The 17764-nt window shown below is 47.1% G+C and overlaps 1 protein-coding gene across 1 annotated transcript; it reads left to right on the forward strand.

Annotated features, from left to right (window-relative positions):
* Nucleotides 1-4920: 4920 nt before the first annotated feature.
* SEC11C (SEC11 homolog C, signal peptidase complex subunit) lies at nt 4921-16954 on the forward strand. The gene is made up of 6 exons (XM_052660471.1): nt 4921-5104; nt 8097-8206; nt 11741-11890; nt 13806-13925; nt 16074-16131; nt 16753-16954. Exons 1-6 carry the CDS (start codon nt 5018-5020, stop codon nt 16804-16806), a joined length of 579 nt encoding a protein of 192 aa, XP_052516431.1. The 5' UTR covers nt 4921-5017; the 3' UTR covers nt 16807-16954.
* Nucleotides 16955-17764: the final 810 nt, after the last annotated feature.

Genomic DNA, 17764 nt, shown 5'->3' on the forward strand with positions numbered 1-17764 from the left:
TAACACCACCACCAAAACCCACGTGGGAGTCAGAGGCACGCGGGAAGTTGGTCAAGAAAGACCAAAAGACAGAGAGCTGGTGGACCCAAAACCCCAACGTCTGGGGCCTGAGGTGATCCACGCTGCATCTGAAGGCCGGAGGCCACGTCGGGACCGCGGGCGCTTCAGTGGGGGCGGGGAGGACAGAAACCGACGACTCAGCAGTGGAAGAGGCTGCGTGACTAAGGACGCGATGAGACAGATGGCGTTCCTGGAGATGCCAGAACAGGCGTGAGACGGATCAGGACAGAGAGGCAGAGGCAGGCAGCAGCCCCTGAAACTCAGGGTGCACCGCCCGAGCCTCAGCTGCCATCTGGAGAGGAAAGGGAGGGGCGCGAGAGAGTTTCTCAAAAGTCTCAAAAGTTGACCCAGTTTTAAAACCGAAAGTCACTACGTTCAGTTTCTGCAAACCAGGCAGGAAGGGGCTTTAATACAACTTTTCTAAGTGATGGGAAAGTAGATTTTTCCTTTTGATCCCTGGTGGCCATGATTCTGAGGGTTATACTTGCCACAGGACCTCAGAGGTCACAACGATGTTTGTATAGATGAGGATACTGCGTCCCAAGGAGAAAGATGGGTGGTTCCTGGTGATGCTGCTAAGTGTGGGCACAGCCGGGAGGGCAGCCCAGAAGTCCCGAGTCTTATTCCAGGGTCCCCAGCATCACAGAGGCTTGCTTCCCATGTCTATCGAACTCTCGCAGAACGTATTGAGCTTCACAGCTTTTTTTAAAAAAGTAGAGTATATAGGTAAACTTGGGCTTCCCCAGTGGGTCAGTGGATAAAGAATCTGCCTGCAATGCAGGAGAAGCAGAAGGCACAGGTTTGATCCCTGAGTCGGGAAGATCCCCTGAAACAGGGCATGGCAACCCACTCCAGTATTCCTGCCCGGAGAGTCCCATGGACAGAGGAGCCTGCGGGCTACAGTCCACACAGTTGCAAAGAGTCGGACATGACTGAAGCAACTGAGCACGCACACACACGCGCTTAAACTTAGAAGCCAAACTGCACTTTCTCACAACAGTCAAATGACAGGGGACACAAACTGAAACAGCACCTTTGGTTAATGAATGTCCTTTTCCCCCCCGCCTGCCTCCTTCCTTTCTCGTTCCTCTCTTTCTCTCTCTCCTCCTCCACTCCCTCTCTCACTATTCCTGACACATTTCTTAGCACACATTCCTCATGGCTGGTTGTAACAACTGGAAGGCACAGGGAGGCACTCAGGAGCGTGAGCTCAGAGAGAAGAGAGTGGCAGTTTGAGAAGCGGCTTGTTCTGACAAGCGCGCTTAGGCATCAGAGTGGGAGAGAGATTGAGGAGGACAGAGAGGCAGCCCAAACTTTCACCTTCTGATGATGACACCCCCTGGATCACAGTGCAGTCCTTCTGAGACGCATCCTTCCACAGATGAAGAAGCCGGCGAAGGCAGGGAGTGGCTCAGAAAGCTGATGTCTGGTACAGGCGCTCGGTGCGGCTGACTCAGGTCCCAGACGGCGGGACTCATTCCTACCCCGCCAGCCTCCAGCTTTCCTGCCAGGGCTGAGCAGATTCCAAGGCTTCCTGTTTGTGCTCATTTAAGCATCAGTCCTATCTCTCTCCACGAAGCCCAGGTGAAGCAGGGATGATGCTGGTTTGCAACTTGAACTTAGAAACTGAGAGTTGAAACTCCCACCTGGAACCGTGTCTGTTCCTGCAGTCCTGGGTGGGGGGCGAGGGGATTCAGAGGGCAGACAAGAGCAGAGGAGACGCTGCGCCACCCAGGACATGTGCTTGGATTTGGCAAACTTCAGAGAATTTAGGGGGCTTCCCAGGTGGCTCAGCGGTAGAGAATCCACCTGCAGTGTAGGAGAGGCAGGAGACAAGCGTTCAGTCGCTGGGTCGGGAAGATCCACTAGAAGAGGAAATGGCAACCCGCTCCAGCATCCTTGCCTGGAGAATTCCGCGGACAAAGGAGCCTGGTGGGCTACAGTCTATGGGGTCGCAGAGAGCCGGACACGACTGAGGGACTGAGCACAGTGCTTCACTAGAGGCCTGATGGTTGTCTGGCGTTTCAGAGGGGCTGCCTGCTGGGGGTTGAAAGCTGACCCCAATGGATTCTCAGTCCCTTTCAAGTATTAGAGGCTGTGATTCTAAATGGAGCAACTGGTCAATAGCGGGTGATTCAGGCTCTGAAATCACCCAGACGGGAAGCGCACAGAGTATTGTGTTTGAAAGGCAGATCTGTGGCAACAGTGTCTGTGAATTTAAAAGTTTAAGGGTTCATACTTTTTTGGCTCAATAATTCAATTGCTTGGCATGTTATCTTATAGAACTACCAAGACACACACACACACACACACTCATTGCAGCATACATTGGAAACAAATTAGCAAGAGAGAAGAGATTGGGGGAAGACCGCCCACCTAGCTCCGGGCAGGGAAAGGTCTCTGGTCTTGTTCGTTTCCATTCCACCGGAGGATCTGTGTGCCTGCACGTACCTGTCCTTGTAGCCAGGTGGGTCCTAAAAATGCCTGGTACCTGATGGAAAATTTGGGCTGCATGGTTGACTAATGTACCACAGTTGGGCTTTAAGGATTTTCTGAGGACCAATACAGAAGTTGTTTCTCTTAGGTATCTATAGGAGATCCCTGGCAGTCCAGCAGTTAGGGCTTGGCACTTTTACCGTGGAGGCATGGCTTCAAGCCCTGGTTGGAGAACATGCAAGCCACATGGCATGGCAAAAAAAAAAAAAAAAAAAAAAAAGAGGAGAGTAGGTGTCTGCTGAGGAGGGTACATGTTAACTCCGAAATCCTAAAGGCCTGCTCGGTGATGCTCTTTTGGTGCTTGCTAGAGTTTGCAAAAACACTCTTATTTGCCGTCAACACTCTGATGTTGTGTTATTCCACGTTATTCTTGTATCTGTTGGCTCACACAATCTAAGTGGTAGAGCAGCTTACACTGTATCTGGATTGGCTGCGGAATCTTCTCTCGTTATGGTTCCCTTTAAAACTGGCAGGCTTTCGGTCACTTTGTAGGTGGGTTGGTGTAACATGCTCAAAGTGGCCTCCAAATTCTGAAAGTACTTCAGTGTTGTTCTCTTTATTCAAGAGACATTCTTGTTCTCTTTATTCTTTATTCCTGTTCTCTTTATCCCCAGTGTTGTTCTCTTTATTCAAGGTGGTTGTTTAGAGGTGCCACAACTTTTCTTTCACCTGGAAAGGGACCGCTCCACACGATCCAGACTACTGAACTTTCAGAAACACGACTAAGATGACAAAAATGAAATTTTTGCTTTTTTCTCACTCCCTCTAGTTTGTACGTTTCTGACTGAAGCATCAAAACTACTTACTACTTCCTGGGAGTTTCCTGGTGGCCTAGGGGTTAGGATTCTGGGCTTTCACTGCAGTGACCTGGGGCCCAGGTTCAATCCCTGGTCGGGGAACTATGTTCCCATAGGCTGTGTGGTGCAGCCAAAAAAAAAGTATTTACTACTCCATATTTATCAGCTCCAGCCAGTATAATTTTAACAATGTGATATTTTTTCAGAGTGTCCTAACGATCAAGATCTCTGGAAACAACATGATGGCAGACTGTAGGATGTGTGTACGAGTGGGTCACTCAGTCTGTCTGACTCTTCTTGACCCCGTGGACTCCTCTGCCCATGGGATTCTCCAGGCAAGAATACTGGAGTGGGTTGCAATGCCCTTCTCCAGGGAATCTTCCCAACCCAGGGACTGAATCCAGGTCTCCTGCATTGCAGGCAGATTCTTTACCATGTGAGCCACCAGGGATGCCCCCAAACTGACGTAATTCCAAGGCAAGACTGTGAGGGTATACTGATGGCTTTTCCAGGTAAAAGCAAATTGCTTCTGGTGGTCCTTACAAATTGGTACGGAGAAAAGACTTATTTCGGTCAATAGCTATGTGCCAAATGCCAGGGGCTCTGTTGATTTGCTCAGGTAAAGATCTGGAATAGCAGCTACAATTGGAGTTACCACATGATTAAGTTTACATTAGTCTGTGAGAGTTGGACTACAAAGAAAGCTAGGCGCCAAAGAATTGATGCTTTTGAACTGTGGTGTTGGAGAAGACTCTTGAGAGTCTCCTGGACTGCAAGGAGATCCAACCAGTCCAACCGATAGGAAATCAGTCCTGAATATTCATTGCAAGGACAGATGCTGAAGCTCCAATGCTTTGGCCACCTGATGCAAAGAACTGACTCATTTGAAAAGACCATGATGCTGGGAAAGATTGAAGGTGGGAGAAAGGGATGACAGAGGATGAAATGGTTGGATGGCATCATCGACTTGATGGACATGAGTTTGGGTGAACTCCGGGAGTTGGTGATGGACAGGGAGGCCTGGCGTGCTGCAGTCCATAGGGTCGCAAAGACACAACTGAGCGACTGAACTCAGCTGAATAAGTCATGCAGAGCGCGAGACTGGGAGCTTCAAAAGGCCCGCCTCTCCCGGGCCCCGCCCACGACCAGGCCCCGCCCCTTCCCTGCCCGCCGCGGGGTGAAAGCCCCGCCTTCCGTGGTCGCAATCATCCAATGGCCTAGATACACGGCTCGGTGAATGCCCAGGCTTTAGGTGTCCGCCTGGCGCCTGACCAGAGTCCTGGGGAACTCGGTTGCTCTTAAGCAGGCCCGTCCCCGAGCTGCCCGAGCGACACGCAAGCTCCCCTCACAGTTCCCTCGCAAGGGGCGGACGAGGCCTCTGAGCCCGCTCGCCCCCAGCCCGCGGAGCCCCGGGTCGACCCCGGACGCGGCGCCCGCCGCGCGGAACTCTGGGAATGGTAGTTCTGGTCCTGCTGGCTCCCTCTGGCTGTATCGGCGGCCGAGACTCACCGGACTACAACTCCCAGACGCCCAAGGGCGCTTTCGCTCGGCCGGCCGGCGAGGCCGGTGGGCGGGGCCGGGCCGGCGCTCCGCAGCTGTCAGCGACTCCCGGAGCCCGCCGGCTGCGTCGGTGTGCCTCCCTCGACCCCACCGGAGACCCCAGCATGGTGCGCGCCAGCACCGTGGGGGCGCATCTCCCCGCGTCCGGCTTGGACATCTTCGGGGACCTGAGGAAGATGAACAAGCGCCAGGTGAGGACAGCCCGCGTGGGGGCCGCGCCGCGGAGCCGGGGTCCCGGAGGCCCGGGGTTCGAATCCTCACAGAGCCGCGGGCGGGCGCGCTCTCGCCCTGAGGAGGGCGCGGCTAGCAGAGCGGGGGGTGGCCGGGAGGGGAGCGAAGGGGACCCCGAGTGCGCGCTCTCGCCCTGACGGTGGCGCGGTTAGCGGAGCGGGGGGCCGGGAGGGGAGGGAGGGGGAGCCCTGACCTGTGGGCGTCAGGTGTGGTTGAGCAAGCGGGGCGCGGGGAGCGGGCTCTCCCGCGAGGGTCCCCGAGGGGCCGCCCGGTGGGCCCGGGGCCGGGCGTGAGGTAGGCTGCCCGCGGGTGGGAGCGGCAGGCTCGGGGGGAGAGCTTCCGAGAGAGGGGAGCTGTCCCCTGATTCCTCCCCACCCCCAGCGCAGCGTCTTCCCTTCCCGGGGACCCAGGACCAAATGGGGCGCCTCGTGCAGGAGAGCGCGCGGGTCCTTCTCCGTTACTGTGGACCAAACCCGTGTTCCGGAAGGGCTTCCAGGGGTCCTCCCTAGCCTCCTTCTCAGACTCTCTGCTCTGGCAGCGCCCTGAATCTCGGAGACGGCTCGCTGAGGGGTCTTCGGGCACCTGGGCTTCATATCTCACCCCTCCTGAGAGGACCTCCGAGGAAGACTTCGTGCTTGCCCTCCCCTTAGCCAGCCTCCGCCTCCCTCTCTCTCTCTTTCTTCCAAGTAGAATTACAGACGAGCGCACTAGTGTTGCGGGGTTCGGGGACTTGCATCCTGTGAACGGGGTTGAGAAACCTGGTTGTCTCTAGGGGTGCGTGTCAGATGAGTTCCTGGGAGCTTGTGTGATGAAGATGGGTTGCGGCAAGAGATTATCACTAGCTTGAAAAGCCAACAGCTAATGCCCTGAGCGTTGATGCTGTTACAGGAAAATCCTCCAGGAGGCAGTTGTTGTTGAGTCGCTTGGTCATGTCCGACTGTTTGGTACCCCATGGGCTGCCACCACCAGGCTCCATGGAACTGCCCCAGCAGAAATACTGCAGTGGGTTGCCAATTTCTTCTCCAGGGAATCTTCCCGACCCAGGGATCGAACCTGCATCTCCTGCACTGGCAGGTGGATTCTTTACCCCTGAGCCACCAGGGAAGCCAGCTCACCTCCCCCCAACGCCCAACCCCCAACCCCAAGCAGAGACTTAATTAAAAATCTAAATTTAATTGGATAGGTCTTTTAAATGTCCTGGAGAAGGAAATGGCAACCCACTCCAGTATTCTTTCCTAGAGAATCCCATGGACAGAGAGGCTTGGTGGGCTGCAGTCCACGGTTGCAAAGAGTTGGACACGACTGAGTGACTTCACTTTCACTTTAAATGTCTCTAAAACTGGTACCAATTGTCAACTGCACAGTGTCAGTGAAGGTCTTCTGAGGAGTGTGTCAAACCCTAAGTCAGTTTGCCTTTGAAAAGTTCTGTGTGTTCCCACTCTGAGTGATAAGCCCCATTAGTTTGCAATTGCCTACATTTTGCTAGTGTTCTAATTAAAATTCAAAAGCTCAAATCTGATGCCTCCTGGTACTTTTTTTTTTTTTAAGTTTTGTCTTTTTTCTTTTTCCCTCCAAAATAGCATCCTATGACACCTTTTCAGGCATGCTCGCTCCACCAGTTTTGGAAGCGAGACCTCCTTTTTCTGCTGCCCTTGCTTACTGTTAATTAAGGAAAGAGCCACTTGCAAAAACAAGGACTGTTTGTTTCTGCAGTGAGGAAAAGAGGAAGAAAAACAGCCATTGGCATTTCTGCTGCCCTGCCAGTCACAATATCTGGTCTGAAATGTTTGTTTAAAATGCTGAATCGTTGGTTATCTCATCTTTGCTTGCCAAAGACTGAATGTGGGCTTGCTTTGAAACTGCGGGGGGATTAAGTGCCAAGCACACAGAGTCGGTGGGCAAAGATGAGCAAGAAAAGGCGCCAGTGTAATGTGCGGTGTGTATTTGCAATCAGCTTGTCAATAGTTCCATCGAAATGACTGTTTCTAGACGCCAGGATTTCAATTCTAGGCTTAGATAGTAGATCATTTAAAGGTAGGTTGTTAGAAGGGTGATCTGTGGTTTTGAAGCTAACTTGATTAGATTAATTAGTTTGTTAGACTTCTATATAATTGACTCTCTTTAGCAAATAGATGTCTTGCTCAAAGGAATTTTTTTTTTTTTTGAGGAATTGGTTTTACTTCCCCTCAATGAATTTTTCAAGCATAGACAGTCATAGTGGAAAATACATTCTTAGTACATAGTCTTTATTAGGTAAGTGGCAAGATTGTATAATTTGTTTTATTAGAGTGGAGCCCAGTGGTTTGAAAACCTGTATAAAATTGGACATCTCTGTAGAAAACCATGACTTGGGCCTTTCCTAATCAGAGCGGCAATTCATAATGAAACAACAGATGTTTATTAAATCTGGTAAGTCAAGCGGAGCAGGTGGTCAAGTTTTTGGATGTGAACTCTAGTGAATAACTTCTGCTTTAGACTGGTATGACTCAAAAAGTTGATTTTACTTTAGAAGCAACTGTTTAATATCTTATAGCCCAACACTTAATATCCATTCAGCACTCCAGTTTCCTTTTTTGTTCACTTGGGAATTTAGTTTCATGATTTGCTATTGACACTTTTGCCAAAGAGTTTTAAAAAATGGTGTGTAATTTTGTTTTCCTGTTTTCACTAACTACATCAAAATATCTTAGTTATTTTAATTCACCTTTTGTCCCCACTTTTGTAACCTTGACAGTCACCTCAAAGTATACACTTTCACTTTCCATGGTCAAAAATTGAAATTCTACCTAATCTTGTAGTTTGTGTGAATGCGTTTTAATTCCTAAAGTCACTTTAGGCGAAAAAAAAAGTCCTAAAGCTTTTTTTTTTTTTTTTAAACGAGCACCTCTCCAACTTTGGGCAAGGGGATGTTCCGCCGTGGTCCTCACTTCTGGTTTGCCCTGTTTTCTTCAGCTCTACTACCAGGTCTTAAACTTCGCCATGATCGTGTCCTCTGCTCTCATGATCTGGAAAGGCCTGATTGTCCTCACCGGCAGCGAGAGCCCCATCGTGGTGGTGCTGAGGTGGGTCCCGCCAGACGTCCAGCTGCTGTTGGCGACCCAGGAGCAGCGTGGACAACCCAAACTCAGTGTCTTAGTTGGATAAGCTTTAGAGTGTTCTTTATTAGTACTTATTTTGAAAAGGTTTCATTTTTTTCTGGCTTTGGTTGAAAACTCTTCTTTATCAATAGGCATTTCATCATGTTGATCTCATGCTCTAGGGTAATATGATTTACTTCCATCTTTGAATGTTTTGTGATTCCCTGGTGGCTCAGAGGGTAAAGAATCTGCCTGCAATGCAGGAGACCCAAATTCAATCTCTGGGTCGGGAAGACCCCTAGAAGAGGGGAATGGCAAACCCACTCCAGTATTCTTGCCTGGAGAATTCCATGGACAGAGGAGCCTGGCGGACTGCAGCCCATGGACTTTTAAAGAGTCAGACGTGACTGAGTGACCATCAGCTTCACTTTCAAGATGCTAATATGCTTGAAGATGCTAATATGCCTTAGATAGCTGAGTCTCCCTGAGGTGGGCATGGAGCCCCTTTGCTCTCTAGGGGGAGAGGCAGGCTGTGGCAGTACTGTGGGCAAGGTCAGAGTCGACCAGGGCAGGAGAAGCAGCAGGCCCCTGGCTCCCTGTCCCTCCTCTCGGCCCTGCAGCCACGTGATGGGGGACAGCCCCGGCCCTGGCTTCACCGGGCCGCCCTCTGTGACTGGCCAGGGGACCCACTTCTAGAGATACAGCATTTCATAAACTTAGGAGCCTGAGGATGGCATAACTCACACACAGAGCTGAGGAGGGGCTCTAACTCACTGGTGTTCACACTGTGCTCCAGGAGTGCCCGAAGGGCCAGGTAGATGAGTTAGGAGAGAGAAGGGGACTAAGCTCATGGGCCCTCTTAGCCTTACTTCAGTTGTGACAGCTCCACTTATACACGTTCTGTGTGATTATACTTTACCTGGTAAGATTTCATTTGAAAGAAGGATTTTAAGGCTTTTGGGAAAAAAAGACATTAAACCCCTCAAATTCAGATGGGCTCTGTCATCCAACAAGTAAGGTAGCTGAGGTCTAGTGAGGCCACGTTGCTTCCATCTCACAGTTATTTCTGCAGAGCCAGAACTCTATCTGAGGTGTTCTGGCTCTTCTTCAATCCACAGACACACTTGCATGCAGAGATTATTGTAAAATTGCAGCGTGTGGGGACTTTTTCTTCTTTTAAAGCATCCTTTATAATTCTAAAGCAGTTTGGTTGGTCAGCATAAGCTGTTGACATCACAACGGATGTGTGACCTTGGGGAACTCCCTGGCCCCTTAAAGAAAGCAAGTGTAAGTAGTTATTAGTTGTTTAAATGTAATTTAAACATTTCAAAGAACTGCTGACCTAATGGGGCACGATAATGACTCTATGCCAAACTGCAGTACACACTTCCTACCTCTAAGACTTGTTCAGGGAGTTGTATTTTAAACAAACAAAACAAGGTGGTCATTGTTATCACAGACTGAGATGGTTCTCTTCCCACTGCATGTCTTCAGGAATTTTGTTGGAGTAAAGATGAAGCAGTAGGTTAAGAAATTATCCTGAGCATTTTAACTGTCATTCTTTAAAAGAAAATGAAACCCTGAAGCAATTATGTTGTATTTTCAGAAGATGACAAGATGAATTTCTGTGTTGGGGGGACAAATAACTTTCTATGTTGTCAGGCCATCAGTTCAGTCGCTCAGTCGTGTCTGACTCTCTGCAACCCCATGGACTGCAGCACGCCAGGCCTCCCCAGCACCAACCCCCGGAGATTGCTCAAACTCATGTCCATCCAGTGGTCTACCTTGGGGGAAGAAAAAATTTTTTATTTAGATATCTTCTCTTTCTTTTCCTCTTAGTCATTTCTATTTCTAGCTGTTTGTACCTTTTTAATTCACATCTTCTTTTTTTGATTGCTGAATCTATTACCAGACTTAGTGGCAATGGTTTCACTTAAACCTCTTGGCAAAATAAGCCTCCTGGCGGTTCAGTGGTTAGGACTTCAAGCTTTCATTGCCAAGGGTGCAGGTTCAGTCCCTCATCAGGGAAGTAAGATCCCACAGGCCTCATGGCAAGGCAATAACATAAATCTCTCAGTAGCTGCAGGCCAGGCTCGGCTACCTGCCCCCTGGCCACCTTCCTTGGGTGCTGACAAGTGGAAGGTCAGCAGCCCTGGTGGGACGGGAGGACCAGCATCTGGAATGGCTCCTGTTGTGAACCCACGTCTTCCTGTAAAGCTCCCCATCTCTTCATTAGACTGGTTCTTTCTCCCCCTTCCTGCCCTCGACAAACTAACTCATCGTTGGTTATCAGACCCCTGTATTTAGGTCTTATTTATTTTCTCATGCATTAAAACAAAGCAGAAGCACATGTAAAATGAATTCTGTTTCGATGATTTCAGCTTCCAGTAAATTACATACACACAACAGAATGCAAGAATGACCCTAGAGTATTAACCAGCTTTCAGAGTCTCTAGTTCTGAGTGAAAAATAGTATTTGTATTGATAAATGTAAAGCCCTTATAAGGCTAAAAATGGATTTTTACTTCAAGGGGTCCAGCTTATTCTTAGTTCTTTTGGAGATTCCTTAAAAAACTGGAAATAGAACTGCCTTATGACCCAGCAATTCCACTACTGGGCATACACACCGAGGAAACCAGAATTGAAAGAGATAGATGTACCTCAGTGTTCATCGCAGCACTGTTTATAGTAGCCAGGACATGGAAGCAACCTAGATGTCCATCAGCAGATGAATGGATAAGAAAGCGGTGGTACATATACACAATGGAGTATTACTCAGCCATTAAAAAGAATACATTTGAATCAGTTCTAATGAGGTGGATGAAATTGGAGCCTATTATACAGATTGAAGTAAGCAGAAAGAAAAACACCAATACAGTATACTAACGCATATATATGGAATTTAGAAAGATGGTAACGATAACCCTGTATGCGAGATAGCAAAAGAGACACGGATGTATAGAACAGTCTTTTGGACTCTGTGGGAGAGGGAGAGGGTGGGATGATTTGGGAGAATGGCATTGAAACATGTATATCATATGTGAAACAAATCGCCAGTCCAGGTTCGATGCAGGATACAGGATGCTCGGGGCTGGTGCACTGGGATGACCCAGAGGGATGGTACGGGGAGGGAGGTGGGAGGGGGGTTCAGGATGGGGACACGTGCACACGCCATGAACCCATGGCGGATTCATGTTGATGTATGGCAAAACCAATACATATTGTAAACTAATTAGCCTCCAATTATATAAATCTGCATTAAAAAAAAACCAAATCATCGAGGGGCCACTAGTGCCCTTTCCACGCTCAAATCCGAGAAGAAATCGCTCCCTTTCTCACGGCTGTCACCTCGAGCAGTCAGATGGGAGTCTCTGGAGCTTGTTCCATTGCTCGTAGATCTGCTTGACGGTTGGGGAAGCTGACATTCCAAGTAGTATGTTTGTTAATGTCCTTTGTGATTTGGAACGTTTGCCTGGTGAGCCCAGGACACTTCTGACGTGACTTTGTGTTTCTTTCCAGCGGCAGTATGGAGCCAGCCTTTCACAGGGGTGACCTTCTGTTCCTAACGAATTTCCGGGAAGACCCCATTAGAGCTGGAGAAATAGTTGTTTTCAAAGTCGAAGGACGCGACATACCAATAGTTCACAGAGTAATCAAAGTTCACGAAAAGTAAAGAGCCTTTACTTCTCTTTGATTTTATTTTGTAGACAAGTCTGTGGACAGCTTAATGGTTGATTACAAAGTAGCAAAAACACTGGATTACATTCCTAGTTTTGCCATTTAGTGATTGGGGTGACTTTGGACCTGTGACTTAACTCAGGCCGTGAGATGTGAATGTCAGTACTTTACCCACAGTGACCCCTAGGGCGAGTGTGAGGATGAAATAAACTGATGTTTACTAAAGCACTTGACAGGCTCACTGTACAAGGTAAGGTGGAATGTATTCTTGTGTACTATTAGTTATTTGAAGAAGTCTCAAAAGAAAATCAAATCTCATGGTAACTGGGTATCATTTTGGTGAGAGAATTACCTCCTGAAATGCAGAGAGCTACCTGTTTCTCTTTGTCACTGTGGACCAACTGGCATTCTTAGCAGTAATATTAGCCTTGGATGAATAAAAATTCCTTTCCCCAGCCCGTCCCATGATTTGATTGCTGCATATCCTGCATTAATTCCACCCCTCCCCCGCAAAGAGCTTTGCTTTTCCCTTAAACGTCAGTGATGACTTAATAGGATACTTCTTGGGGACCAGAAGCAATTGTTTCCAGCTCAAATATATTGTTTCACTGAGAGAGTACAGTCAAGTGATTAGTGAAATGTTACATTTTACTTATTTGGTTATTCATTTACCTTTATGCATCTTAGTGCAGCCTTTTACTTGCATGCATTGTAGAATTAAAACCAGGCGTGTGTATTAGTATATTTTAAATAATGGAGCATTGCTCCGTTACTGTTTGTGTGAGTGTGTGAGTCTATTTCTGATAAAGAGATTGTCATTCCATTCAGTATTTGCAGATTTTCCCCAAAGACATTTGATACTTAAAACATCCACTTCATTTGACTCTAAACGTTAGCATGACCCTGTTTCAGTTTGTGTTAATACACTGGGACTACAACTAGCATTGCCTTGTTCGTAGTGCTTGATAACTTACAGATGGAGAAATATGCTCTGTCATGATTGTGTCAGAACGTGACTTTAAAACAATATCCAAAGATGAGAAGTTGCTCAAAACTGAGAAGTAATGACATTTTTCTGTAAGTTACATGAATTGTGAGCAACAGCCCAGATTTTTTCCCTCTTAATTTCTTGTATAACCATGGCTGCAAATCGGCTAGCTCCCTTTGGCATGGTTTCAAATCTTTGTAGGCTTTTAGTATTTTATCAAATTATTTAACACATTTTGTCATTTGTCTTATTGAAAAATAGATCCTCTCAATAGTTCTATGAGGCTGTAATATTGTGCTTCTAGTGTCAGGGCTGGGTAAGCCCCAGTTTACAATGTTTAAAACAATTCCCACCTGTCTCTAACACAGCGGTTTTATTCCGTTCATAATTCCTGTTTGTTTGCAAACTGGATTGTATGCCACTTGGCTCAGTGGTGAAGGAAATAAGGCATTCACACATCCCACGTTTGGTAAGGAAAAGAAAGTTTGAGAAGAGCTAAGAGAACACTTGTGTTTGAATTACCTTATGTTCAGATCAGGTTAATCTAGTACTCAGTTCACATCTAGAGTCAAGAGGAATATAATCCATGTTAACCTGTTGGTCCATGAGGACAAAGAGTGGATGGAAATAGACTCTGGAGCGAATCGTGGCCTTCCTGGCACCCTGTGCTGAGCCATGTGTCTTGGTCAGCAGGGGAGCTTCAGTGTTTTTGAATTTATTCTACAAAATTGCCACTAGGTCTGTGCTTGAGTTGAATGGTTGTCTGCCAGCAGGCATCTCAAGGCGAAAAAGACCAAGTCCTGTTTGACTGCTTTTCTGCATGCCCACCCTTGCCTGTAAAGGGTAGGCCAGACTGACATTGTTCTCCTGATGCTGCACTGAAAATAACCTTTGACAGGACCTTGTTTTGCTTTCCAGAGACAATGGAGACATCAAATTTCTGACTAAAGGAGATAATAATGAAGTTGATGATAGAGGCTTGTACAAAGAAGGCCAGAACTGGCTCGAAAAGAAGGACGTGGTAGGGCGAGCCCGAGGGTGAGTGAGGATTAACTTTTCTTTTAAGTTCCATAGAATATGCAGAAACCAGAAACATATTTAGAAACAAAGAAGTCCAATGTAGAGGTTAATGGCGTCGTCCATTCCAAAGATGATATGTCAGGAGAGCTGTAAGCAGTTCTACTTTATCTTGTGAGGCGTGAATGAAGCTCAGAACTGCCCGAGGACCTGAAGTCTAAAGCTGAATGCCAGTATTCTATCTATATCATGGATTCAGTTCTATTTTGGAAATAAATCCTCACCTGGAGATTAGTTATTTATAAATTTTAAATAATTAGAAGTAATCCTTTCAGAAATAACTACTGTTTAACACTGTGGTGAATATTCTAGATATTCCTTGTGCCTATATAGATGTTTGTGTGCATACATAGTATATAATTTTACATAAAGGAGTTTTATCTTTTTCACCCAGCAGGAAGTTGGAAATAACTTTCTGTGCCAAATCTATACCTCTATCCTTTTAAACAGCTGCATGCTGTTCTTCTGAGAATTGTAACTTATCTCACTAGTCCTCTTTTGATGGGTATTTAGATTGTTCCCCTGATCTTTCACTACTAAGAAGTTCTGTGATCATATTTTTTTTTCATACCCATCTTTGCGTCATTGTTCCAGCCATGAGCTCTGCTTCTGATTGACACAGCAGAGCCTCTCCTCTTATTAAATACCCAAAAAGGTGATTCTTCCCCTCTCTTGGTGGCCCTTTTTCTGATTAACCCTTGTTAGAAATGTCCCCTTTCATCGAAACCCCGCCAGCTGTGTGAGGCTGGAGAACATGGGTGACCGTTTTCTAAGATACAGCTTCACTTATCAGCGCACGGTTGGAGGCCTCCTCCGGCCCCTTCTCCCCCTCTGCTCACATTCTAATCGCTTTCATGCTATCGCGTTTCCTCCTGAACATCTGCAGGAAGGTGAGGGGGGCCTGCAGCTGGCCAGCCCTGTGTTTTTAGACACTCTGCTGAGAGACTGTAGAAGTGAGAGGTTGGAGCTGTTGCATTAAGCAGACTGGAGGGTACCAAGGAGGTATTACCTTGTTTATCACCAGTAACATGATGGAGTCTTGGGTCAAACTGATTCTGTATTGACATTGATTTTGTTGGCTGCTGGTAAGTCACTTCAGTCGTGTCCAACTCTGTGCGACCCCATAGACGGTAGCCCACCAGGTTCCCCCGTCCCTGGGATTCTCCAGGCAAGAGTACTGGAGTGGGGTGCCGTTGGCTTCTCCGGATTTTGTCAGCGATGTCATTCATTGGCTGGTTTCTGCTGGCTTATCATCTCTGGGCTCATAGTCATGTTTGGATATAAACTATGCAATCCACGTTTGCATTCACTGCCTAACCAGCTTGTTTGTTGCATCTGAAAAGTCTGTGCAATGAAAGTGATGGGGCTTCCCTGGTGGCTCAGATGGTAAAGAAACCGCCTGCAGTGCGGGAGAGCTGGGTCCAGTCCCTGGGTTGGGAAGATCCCCTGGAGAAGGGAAAGGCTACCCACTCCAGTATTCTGGCCTGGAGAATCCTCGAGGGCAGAGGAGCCTGGCAGGCTACTGTCCGTGGGGTCGCAGAGTCAGATACGACTGAGCAAATAAGCACGCACAATGAAAATGATGAGGATTCCTTCAGTTAGAAACCGCTTATTCTCGTGCTTTCAAAGGTCTCTCTCACAGCAGTTTACATACAGGTTGTCTGAATCTTCAGTTCATTCGCTCAGTCGTGTCCCACTCTTTGTGACCCCATGGACTGAAGCACAACAGGCCTCCCTGTCCGTCACCAACTCCCAGAGTTTACCCACTTCTCTACTAAGAAAAACTAAGAGCTCGCTTTGTGAAAGTTGCCGATTCTGTTGTGCAAGGGGCTCACCTGTTTTCATGCTCTTACGGCGGAATGCAGCAAGAGGAGACGCGTAGCATCTCCTCCTGCTGATTTGCCTTCTTAAAAAATTGTCCTGGCTGTTAGCTCTGCTGCTCTTTGCTAATAAAGCCGCTTGAGACAGCGGTGCCTGTTGCTCTTGCGGCCCCAGTCGGTGGTGTTCCTGAGGAAGGCTTTGCCCTAAGGCTGATTCATAGTGCCTTTAGGTATTACTGTCATATTACAGACACTGTTTACATTTTTGGCTGTTCGTCCCACAATTTAGGTTTTTACCATATGTCGGTATGGTCACCATAATAATGAACGACTATCCAAAATTCAAGGTAGGAATTTATTTGTACGTCTGTTTTTTTTTTTTTTTTAATATTGGTGCTTTTACATGTGCAGCTGTAGAGATGCAGTCTGTTTAAAATGTTTTGCTGGCTAATTCTTCTGCAGAGAATGTGCTGTTCACTACAAATTAATCATTTAAATTGTAAATTTTAAATGATTGAAAGCGGCTACTTCTACCTCTTATGTTTATATAGCGTTTTCTAAAATGGCACCTATATATTTTTTGCTTTTTATTCTGCACATCTTTAAACATAGGAAAAAAGTAGTACAATAAGCCTAGTAATGCTTATTTCCCAACTTCAACAAGAATAGCATCCATATTTGCTTTTTAGTCTCCTGAAACACAATGGGAAGCCTGTGCAGGAATGCGAGTGCGTTGGCTGTGCTTGCTGGGCGTGTGGTCCTTGGGCCGTCGGTGTGTTAGGGTCTGCGTTGCCGTGTGTCTGCATCTTCCCTGTGCTGGTGGCTCGCTTGGAGACAGAGCGCAGGGAGGAGGCCTGCCTTTGGTTCTGTCCTGGCCCAGCGCTGACCAGGCTGGTTCTGGACACACTCGTAGACCGCGCTTACCTGTAGGCCTGTGTTCACGATTCTCCACTGTGCTTTCCTTCCAGTATGCTCTTTTGGCTGTAATGGGTGCATATGTGTTACTGAAACGTGAATCCTGAAGTGAAAGGCAGTTCCTGGGACCAGACTGAAAGAAATTTTGTTGAAGAGAAAAGTTAATATATTTGAAATGTTCCACTTTCTGTATAAAAGGAAACAGTGTGGAGACATCTTGTCTTGTTCAAATAAATGATTCATCAGTGAAGACTGCTTTCTTTTGTGGACTCTGATTTGCGTGTGTTCCGCCTCTCTGCCGCTCACGATAATCGGGCTGAACCGAGCTTGCGGGTCTGCAGCGCTTCAGGAACCCGGCAGGCCGTCTCTGGGCCTGGCTGGCTGGGAGGACAGCGCGCAGTCCCAACGCGGTACACTTGTCACATCTGGGTTTTAGAAAGACAGTTCTGCTTTACTGTAGTGTCCTAATGGGAGAGAAACCCAAGAGGGAGGGGATGTGTGTGTATGTATAGCTGATTCATTTTGTTTGCAGTAGAAGCTAACACAACATTGTAAAGCAATTATACTGCAATAAAAATTAATCATAAAAATTTTTTTTTTAATAAAATTCTTCACTTACTTTTTCTGGGGAAAACAAACAGGCCCTAAAAAGAAAATAATTTCTTATTTATAGAAGTGTAGTCTGATAAATGAATAAAGCCTATAAATCTTTTTGGAAGGAAAGATGTAATCTGCTTTGTTCTTGTAGTTTGGTGTATCTTGAGATAGTTGGAGAAATTATTTAATAAGAGTTTGCAACAATGTGTACTCCTCTGATAAACTGTAGAAAGCACAGACGGGTAGAAGGGCCATGTCCCTCTTCCCCTCAGCCTCCCTTTTCCGTTTCCCAGGGTTATAGTTTAGTCTTGCGTATACAATAGTCCTTTGTTAAAATATTGATCAGACCCTAATATCCCGGCCGCTGCGTTAGGTCCTGGGGCTGCTCAGTCCCAGCCTGGAATAAGGTAACAGTCCAGTATGAGGAACAGGTGATAAACTGACTTCGGGAGGGCCAGCTTCTGTGGG

Source organism: Budorcas taxicolor, chromosome 22 (assembly GCF_023091745.1).
Source record: "Budorcas taxicolor isolate Tak-1 chromosome 22, Takin1.1, whole genome shotgun sequence".
In the NCBI taxonomy this organism is placed as follows: domain Eukaryota; kingdom Metazoa; phylum Chordata; class Mammalia; order Artiodactyla; family Bovidae; genus Budorcas; species Budorcas taxicolor.

Coding starts and splice junctions, on each gene's coding strand:
- SEC11C (XM_052660471.1), top strand. CDS start 5,018: ATGGTGCGCGCCAGCACCGTGGGGGCGCATCTCCCCGCGTCCGGCTTG. Junction 5,105..8,096: donor GGAAGATGAACAAGCGCCAG/GTGAGGACAGCC, acceptor TGTTTTCTTCAG/CTCTACTACCAGGTCTTAAA. Junction 16,132..16,752: donor ACGACTATCCAAAATTCAAG/GTAGGAATTTAT, acceptor CTTTCCTTCCAG/TATGCTCTTTTGGCTGTAAT.